The sequence below is a fragment of the Pygoscelis adeliae genome, unplaced genomic scaffold (genome assembly GCF_000699105.1).
Source record: "Pygoscelis adeliae isolate BGI_AS28 unplaced genomic scaffold, ASM69910v1 Scaffold154, whole genome shotgun sequence".
Taxonomy (NCBI): Eukaryota; Metazoa; Chordata; class Aves; order Sphenisciformes; family Spheniscidae; genus Pygoscelis; species Pygoscelis adeliae.
The window spans coordinates 539,475-548,919 of NW_008825113.1; the positions used below are offsets into that span (position 1 = coordinate 539,475).

At 43.2% G+C, this 9,445-nt stretch overlaps 2 protein-coding genes across 2 annotated transcripts in view; one reads left to right on the forward strand and one right to left on the reverse strand.

Moving 5' to 3' along the window:
- URB1 (URB1 ribosome biogenesis 1 homolog (S. cerevisiae)) overlaps positions 1 to 2,304 on the reverse strand; it is a 62,153-nt gene extending 59,849 nt beyond the window's left edge. The window contains exons 1-2 of the mRNA XM_009328013.1: positions 2,101 to 2,304; positions 412 to 726 (exon numbers count right to left, since the gene is read on the reverse strand). Of these exons, the coding sequence (XP_009326288.1) occupies positions 412 to 726; positions 2,101 to 2,304 (519 nt within the window). The remainder of the gene's footprint in view (positions 1 to 411; positions 727 to 2,100) is intronic.
- Positions 2,305 to 4,185: 1,881 nt separating this feature from the next.
- EVA1C (eva-1 homolog C (C. elegans)) overlaps positions 4,186 to 9,445 on the forward strand; it is a 46,103-nt gene continuing 40,843 nt past the window's right edge. Inside the window, 1 exon segment of the mRNA XM_009328014.1 lies at positions 4,186 to 4,243. Within this exon segment, the coding sequence (XP_009326289.1) occupies positions 4,186 to 4,243 (58 nt within the window).

Genomic DNA, 9,445 nt, shown 5'->3' on the forward strand with positions numbered 1-9,445 from the left:
TCTGACGGAGCCCTGTCCCCAGCAGCGCTGCCCCGCGTTTCCCCGGCCTCCCCTTCCGGGCTTTCCAGGTGGAAAATGCCCCCGCTCCGACGTCCCCCTCCGCTGGCACGGGCCTAGTTTTGTGGGGCAGCCTTGAGCACTTGGCCGCTCATTTCTGCTGACGGACCTGTCCCTGTCACACCTTCCAGTTGACACTTCCTTGCCTGAAACTGCCCTGCACGTACAGTTACTGCATGTCGGACAGCTGCCCTTCCAGTGGGGCATTCAGTCCCCGGGGCGAAAAGCAAAGGCGCTTCGTACGTGTGCGTGCATAAAAGCATAAACGACCCTTTGTGTAATGTGAATATGCGTTTGGTTGTCAGCGCAATCAGTGCCCAAGTTGACAAAAAGCGTTAAAAGTAGTTATTGCACCTTTTCTTTCCTGCGCTTGTCTCTCGGGATGCTTTGGTCACCCCATTTGAAGCGCAGCCGCGCAGTCCTGACTGGTGCCACTGAAGGGTGAAAGCTTCCCGGGTAGGGGGGCTTCGAAAGCAGAGCTCCAGCACCCTGCAACAGCCTCTCATCCGTCGCTGCTCCCAAGGCGAAGCAGGTTTCTGTCTCCACTGGCACCACAGTTTCACCGGCCTGCAGTCCCATGCAGTCCTGAACTGAGGAGACAAACTTTGGAGTGGAAGGGGAAAGCACGGCGTGCCAGGAAGCAGGGAGAGGAGAGAACTTCTTCAGATACTAGGGAAAAGGTTAAATGGCTGTTGTTTGCAAAAGCAATAGTGAGAAACTGATTTCCAATTAACAGGCTGTGTTTCCATTACATTTTCAAATCTGTTTGGTTAAAATACCTTATATAAACACTAACAATTACAAACAAATAATGAGACACTATACAAGTGTACTGGTCGCCTGTCAGCCTGTGAAACACATTACTCAAGGTGGCCAAATAACATTGTTCTCTAGACTTAAATTGAAACCAGAGGTTTTGCTTTCAGCAAGAGTTATTTCAGGAGAAGCACAGCGATAACGAGGAATGGAAAAAGTCTTGTTCCAATAAACTGTTAGATACGAAACGCCAACAGTTGAAACAGTAGTGGAAGATAAAGGAGATTGTTATGTCAGTAAGAGAAAATTAAAATGAAGTTAGAGATCTATCCAAAATCAATTCTTTTTCCTAGTCACAAGTAATAAATAAAAGCAATATTAGTATCTTTATGTTTTTCCTGACATGAGTTTTTGTTAAGACTGGCTTTTTACTGTTAAAAAAAAGTGATCCAGAAGAGGGCAACATTAACAGCCATTCTAGGATTTAGGATGGACAAATGCTTTAATGTTGATGGAAGATGCTGTGATATTTTGAGAACAGATGGTGGAGTAAAATAAAAGAAGGTAAAGTTAGAAGGCACAGAAGGGTAAAATAAAAGGAGTACATAAGACTGGGAAAAAAAGGAAAAGTGAAAATATTAATTGCTAGATACTAGGTACAAGGGCTTTTTTAAAGTAACAGAAGAGCTAGGCTAAAAAGCATTAAGGTGCTAGTTACATCATACTCCAAACTCTGTTAATCATTTATGATATTTCCAGAAATACTTAATTTTAACTCAGTAGATTTCAACTATTTTTCTGCTTGTTTTGATAGCAGTTTTATTTGGTATTCACCATAGTATAGCAAATAATATGCAAAGGCACAATTCAATTCTTCCATAAAATTCTGTTCAGTTCTTCCATAAAACATTATTGATGGGTTGTTCTGGATGATGGGAATCCTTTGTTTCAACCTTAGAGTTTTCTTGAAAATTAATTGAAGGTCTGCAGATACACAAATGCATTTGCAATTCCAGAAACTGGGGGGCACATAATATGGAAAGTAAATAACATTCTCAAGAGGGAGCTGGTTTGGTTTTGAGGGGATGAAAAGGAAGGCTAGAGCTGAAAAATATTTATGTAACACAGCTTTTAAAAGGCTCAAAGCACTCATACTGGTACCTTCCAGGTAAAAGTCATAGTTGTCAGACTTACAAGCTTGATCACTATCATCACACCATATTTCATAGAATAGCTAGTATAAAAATATTACTGCAAAATGCTAGTGAAAATTATTTTAATTTCAACTTTAAATTCAATTATTCTCCCCTCGCTGCCCGAGTAGCTGTCATAGGCTTTAATGAGGATGGTGAGGAAGACTGTTAGTTTCACGTCAAGCCAGATTACTTCCACGTTCTTGCCGTAGAGTACTTTGAAGCCTAGGTCCTTTTCCTTCTCTATTATGTCTATGACAATTTTCCTCCCCCAAGTCTGTTTTTTGGCCAGCTCCATTCATGGAGGCCCAATCGAAGAATGAGACATCAAGCTCAGACAAAGTTCATCTGCTCTGTTGTGCCTACATGTTTAACAGCTGTGAGCAGTGAATGAGTCAAGTATTCATTTCTGAGCTGCCCAGTTTTCAGTAAATTGAAATATACTTCTGTGATCCTTGCCAGATGAACATATAATCATATCCAAGATACACATTGCTCCTTCGGCATTTGCTAGTCTGAAAAAGAATTCTCAGTCCCTCTCATGAACCTTAGCTCTCACCCTTGTTCAACAAACAGTTCCAGATACAAAACTGATCGAGCCAGGTGACCCGTTCCTGCATCAGCCGTCATCTGACCTCTGAAGCCTTTACTGGCTGGGACAGTATCTAGAGTAACAAGCCCCAGCCCTGCAGCCCTGCCTAATTTGCCTTTGCCTCCCAAACTTGAACATTATTCTTAGCTCTAGGATCCTCGCTCATGCAATCCTGAAGACAAAAACTGTTTTGGCCGATTAGGCCAGTTCTTACCCAATAGCTTCATCAAGGTCTACCTTCTGGTTTCAGCCATAAACTCTCCTGCCTTGTTCACCCAGCCCCTACCTCTGGCCTTGAGCTATAGCTCAGCGATACTTGCTATGCCAGCCCTCTAGCTTAAGCCTGTTGATACGAACTTGTATCATTTCCTAACCATGCCCCGGTGACCCTTACTAAGCTCAGCCTGATCTCCTGGCCTGCAACCTCACACTACAGATGAGCAACTATCCCTATGAGTAGGGCTGCTGATAGACCCATACCTAGACAGAGCTATACAGCCCATGCTAATCCCCGATCAGGCTTGACCTTTAAAACCACTGATGTTTGGTTTAGCGGAGCCCCTGCCAGTTACGGTACCACTGCACCACTACTGCTTTCAGTGGTGGTATCACTTAATGGCCGTATATGATCTGTGATTCCCTACTCTACACCGATTTTGGTCCCGAGCATGTAGGAAATGCAGTAGTTTCTTATCATGCATTTTTCATTTGACATATAAATTAATTATAGAAAGCATTCAGAGGGACTGAATTTCATCAAAAATCACATCTTTAAAACTGTTGTTCTCAATGTTCTTTCATGGTTTACAGAATTATTTCATAGAAAAGTTTCCTTCAGTTTTTCCCAAAATTTCAAGTTCCTGCGTGACATACAGCTGTTTATCAGATCTTTCTGCTTTCCAGCCTTTGACATCTGAGGCATGGGATTCACAGAGGGAGAAGGGGCGGATGCTGCCAAGAGATGGGTTAAGTGTCAGGACCACTTCCTCAACACAGCCTCGCGAGAAAGGAATATTCCCAACACAGCCCAACACTATCACTTCTTCCTCATCACGTGTCCAAATACCCCGCGTCCCATACTCCCACCACCCTCGCTCTGGTCAGCCCAGTGCCAGCTCACGCGCTTGGAGATACAGACGTTGCAAAGCCTGAATTCCAGAAATTTAGAAACAAGGGGTCTGGGTGGTGCACAAGAATGGTGTATGGACTCGGGAACTGAGTGGGCAGGCTGGACTGAGGCAATAACCCTACTGAAACTGCCCTGCAATGCCAGTGCCTCTCTGGCATAAGCAGTTACAGCAATTTAGTAAAAGCACAACTTTTTTTGCTCTTGATGCTGAAAAACAAAATGACCCCTCCTCCTCCAGTCTCTTAGTTTTTTCAGCTGGAGCAGCACTTTTCTGAATAGCTGAAGGAGTGCATTTTAAAACCTGACTAATGACAGTTTATCTTCCCTACCATTACACTAGAGCCCTATCGATATCAAAGGACCTAACTCGCCTGCGGCGTCAGCAGTACAAACGTGCATTAGCACCAGGGTTTTGAGCCAGGGCACGGTATGAGTCGGGAATCAGACTGCTTGCCCAGATGCTGAAGATGGATGGAAAGATCGGAAAAGAAAGGAAGAGGACAGAAGAGCGGGAAGGTCAGTGAGCAGACTGGGATGAGCTAGAGGAGGAATAAGCTGAAGGCAGCTGTAGGTATCTACTTGCGATAAACTGAATAAACCCTTTAGTTCAATGCACATAACAGGACCTTTGGCACTATGGGATAGTTACAGCCAGAGGCAGGAAAAGGGTATCTTCCATGTTTACTGAAATCCTTCCCACCTTCTATACATAGAATAATCTTCAACCATCATCAAGCCCGAGTTAGTTTAACCATAGTCACTGAGCATCTCCAGAATTTACCATGGAACCCTTACGGTACTGAGAGGAAAAGCGAGCACTTCGAAACAATGCAATATTATTTTCAAATTTTGTTATTTGCTTCTAATTTTGGGGTGCTCAGGTTGAATTAGCATGAGGTCTGGATCTCAAAACTGTTAACTCTCACTGATTAGATATCAATATGGGCTACTCTTTTCTGAAACACTACCAGTGTTGCATGCCTTTGCATACCTAACTTGAGAGACCTTGAGGCCTGATTTTCCAAGGCTTTTGAAAAAGTCACCAATTTTTCAGTGCTTTGACATTGATTCTGTGGCTTTAAAAAGCTGCTGTCTTGAGTTTCAAGTATACAAAATCATTAGTTATTTTGGAAAACCTTAGCCTAAATACATCTTAAAGGTGAAACAGTGACAACAACCAGCCAAAAAGCAGGCTCATAAACCTGTAATAAGGCACTTTCACAAGTAAACAGGCTGATTTCCAAGACTGTGGTCCACCCAGCAGCTCTGTCCTAATGTCCTTCCTAAACTGAGAGGCAAGACGCATAATCTCTTCCAGTCCGTCTTTGAAGATTCATGTCAGGAAGTGACCAAGGATGACTTACGTGCTTTAAGAGGGCAAGGACAACAAAGCCAGGACCTTTTCCTGGGTGCGTTTGTTCTTCTTCCACCTTAGGTCTTTTTTTTTCTTGTTTGCAGCAGTAAGCTGTGTGAGATGGGGCATGCCTCTTACTTCATGTCTATACAAGTGCCCAGGTGCACTGCTAGAAAAAAATAATCTGTATACAGGAGAGGTGCCAGTAAGACTGGCAGCATTCAGGAGGATGAGGAGCGGTGACCTTTTTCCTGCATGCAATGAGGAAGTTGGAATGAGATTTAATTCAGATGGAATAAAACACGAGGAGATTGGTTTTACAAACTTCGTATGTTACATCTTACTGCTTTTTTGTGAAGTGGTCAGGGTCTCTATGACGTTCTGATTAGTTTGGCCAAGAGCTGACTATGCAGGAAGCAGCTTCTGACCACAAAACTCAAAACTTGTAGCTAACTTCGCTCTCTCTGAGGCGAGTCCGAAAAATGGCAGAAAATAGCAAATATTTCCCCTCCTTCTAAACCTGCTGGGTGAAGTACTGTACTCTGTATTCATTCAAACTTCTGCTTACATGCATGAGAATGTTTCCTAACTACGGCTTGCAGAATTGGTCCTCTCAAGTTCAAATTACTGCACACTTGAAGATCTTGTTAGAACTTAAAATCTGTAGCACCTCGTGAGAACTTACAGCTTCCAAAACACATTTAGAATTGAAAAAATACAAGAGAGCCTTCTCTACCACTATTTTCATTCTTGTATCCATAGAAATAGGGGTTGAATCAGGAAAAATGTGCTATGCTATTTTAAATAATCACCATATAGTGATTACTGTAAAGCATGCGCTTTGTTTTAACTGGTCTGACACTCATTTCCATAGAAACAGGGAGAGGATAGCAGCCCACTTGTTTGAACTGTCTTGTAGATTTCATCTGTGTCAGAATGCAGGAATATAAAGCATTTAAAAATGTGGGAAAAGTCTGGGGTTTTATACTTCAATTTTTTTTATCCCAAAAAGCCAAAGAGAACATTAGTGAACTTCTTGGAAACTTTATTCTGGGGGAAGAGAATGAAAATGACATATATTAGCTCCCAATAAATTTATTGGGGAGAAAAGAGGAAGAAAAAGCAGTAGGAGGTATAGCGGGGAGATATGTGTTTATATATATGTGAAAAAGTATTTCTGAGATTATATATTTCTGATAATTTCTGCTACTGTGCTATATAGATCTTGTGGGTTTTTTACTAATAGAAAATTTTAGGCCATCTAACTCAACTGCCTTCTATTATTTCACATTGTTTGTTTGTTTCCTAACTGACAGCACTGATTTTATTTGAATTTCCATACACTAAGCCATGATACGAGTTTCAAATTGGCAGTCTGCTGAAGTTCAGAGAAAAATGAACAATATGGAGGAAAAAGAAATGAAGAGCTCAGATTGTGGCTTTGCTTTTGCAATGCTTCCATGCAACAACACCTGCATTTCTGACACTGTGAAATGATTTCTTTTCTCCCCAAGTTCAAAAGAGAGAAACTGTTTGAAGCAGACGTGATATCTAGCCTGGATTCTAACTTACAGGCTTTCATTTTTTCTTTGGGGAAAAAATGGATCTCACTCCTGTTGATCATAAGGAAAGGCCAAGGCTGAGAGATTTTGTAATTCTACATGCTGAACGTGTCTGGATTAGTTATATTGTCTTCCAACTACTGAGCACTGCCAGCTTGTAGAAAGTGCTTTCAAGGCTATGGCAAAGAAACACATTCTGCACATCAGGATAAATAATACTTTCTGCATCCCTACCTTTGTGTTTTACACTGCTGTCTCTAACTATTTAAGCACTACCCATAGCAGGGAATAGCAGGGATTACCAAAACCATTACAGATTTTAGGTTAATATTGAATAGCAAAGTAGCCCCCATTCCGGGGGGGAGGGGGGGGGGGGATAAAAGAAAAAAAATTGTCAATGCCATTTTACTGAAAGCATGTCTTCAATTCCTATTGGCTACAATGTCCATAAGTTGCTCTCCTCCATAGGAAGGCTTCCCTAAAAGGCAGATACCTACACATAGGAGCACCCAGCTGCCTCGTGTGTTGTTATTCAGCCCTCACTGCCTCACCTCCCCAGAGGTTACCTACAACATTTTGAACCTCTCCCACTTCAGTCATTCCACCTGAAAACTGCCTTTGCCTTTGGGTTATACCTGCACAGTGCCAAAAGCGTATCAGGCTCATTCCTGCACCACTGGATGGTCTTTTTCTTACAGCACCACGGGGCTAGAAAAGACAATGTTATCTCATTGGAAAGAGAAGATTCACAAGTTCTCATTAGGCAAACAGCCCCGCAGGTTCTTCTGATTCAAAGCCTTTCAAGCATGAGTACAGGATATTTCTCAGTGATTTTTGATGTTCTATATATTCTTCTGCATTGATTGTGTACTTGTCACAGATCCATTGTCTACTCAGTCACACACAGCAGACTGAGTTGCCATCCTTGACATCTATGTTCCAGGGATTAGTGAGCAATTCAGAGAGAAGGAGGTGACGCATTTCCTGTTAGAGCTATAGCAGGTGGCCTGAGGATGAGATATCTCTCCATTGACTGTATAGGGAGTGGGGGTCTGGCATCCTGAAGCCATAGATCATCTGGCTGCACTCACTTAACGTTATGGTAGATGTGTAGTTATGGTAGACGTGGCAGGTATGAAGTTAAGTAAGGCAAGTAAGTTCACCATAGTCATCTAGACACCTTTCTAGAAGATCCGAGCATGGCTCCCAAATGCTTACTTTTATGGAGGTGTAAAAATCTGTGCTACTTATACCATTTCCCTGGTATTCATTTCTGCCCTCGGTGGAACTGACCTGTGACAGCAAGTGCAGGAAGTGGCAGATTAAGTGACCAGGAATGGCAAGATCAAGGGAAAAAATGAGAGGAGTAGGTAGGAGACTCCCAAAAGTCTCCTTCCAGTACTACAGTTGGAAGGCACAGGGTAACTGGTTCAATTCAGAGGCAAACACTCTCCTTATCTGAAGCAGCCAGAAGGAAGAGCTTCACACACCTGGCAGAGCTACTGTTCTCTCTTCCCATCCGTGTTTGCAGTTGCAGATGCTTCAGAGCTATTCCATTTTATCCTGTTACTTCGGCATCTTTGATCCCATTTATCTGAGTTCAGTAAAACTTGATGGACTGTCCCTGACCTCCGGCAGGTTCGTGTGAAACCTGGTTTGCTCTTATCTGCCCAAGACTAAGGAAGCATGACTGTAATGTATGTGTTACCCAGTTGTTGTTTACGTGTTACCCAGTTGTTGTTCTGTGTGTGAAGAGGGAGAGGGTGAGGAAAGAAAGTGGATTCAGATTCAAACATGAAGTTCAAGCTGGTCAAAGTTCAGTGTAACCTCCGGAAAGAGGTGCCAAAGTTTGGAAATTCAAAGCTGGACATCATCCAACTTCAGTTGGAATAGGAGGAGAGGAACGGATTTAACAGAATTAGTTTGGTTCCGTCATCTCTCACCTACTCATGGTTTTTTTCAGGAGAAGGGAGATCAGTGCGAACACGCATGCCAGGATGTAAACACCTAGATGTTCTTGCCTACCCACTTTATACCCAAGCACAACCCCAGGGCAGAAGATGCTGTCATGCCCCATTTCCAGTGTTGCTTCTAGGCTGTCTTTCCTGAGGGCAGCTCAGGAACTAGGAAATGAGTGTCCTGATTTATTCTCTTCAGTCCTTCATGCCTTAAAAGGAGCTCCAAATTATATTTGAAGGTGGCTTAGCAGGTTGTAACAACAAGTTGTTTGAACTTCCCACTGGTTTACTTTTCCAGTCTTACAAAAGATTTCAGGGAACAACCTGAACTCCCTCGAAGTAACTTCAAGATGTTTTCTCACTTTGCAATGAATGCTTTAAGCAAGCCTACGCACTTCAAACTCAGCTATGCTGAACTGCATGGGTCTTAAAGCTAAGGGCTGCGATAAGGTGTTGTCAGGCAACAACATGAGGAAACAGAGAAAGGGAATGTTTCTTCTGCAACACAGAAGAGTCGGGGCCATTTCTTAACACAGCTGTTTGCCGACCGAAATCCCTCATCCAGGGATCCTGCCGGGCAAAACTGTCAGCTGGGTTTCCCCCAGAGACCCATGAGCCGACGTATAAAGACAGGAGCCGGGCTGGAGTAGTAGACTTGGCAGGGTCTGGCATGTGGGGCAAGGAGGTCTGAAGGAGGGAAAGCAGGGAAGCTGCGCTGCGGGGGACAGGGAGTGATGGGGAGCACCTTGCATCTGTCTTGGGAAAAATACAACCAGGGAAATGTTGTCACAGGAGTCAGGGCGTGTGTGTAAGTCCGTGACAGCCCTCCGACCATTGCCAAGCA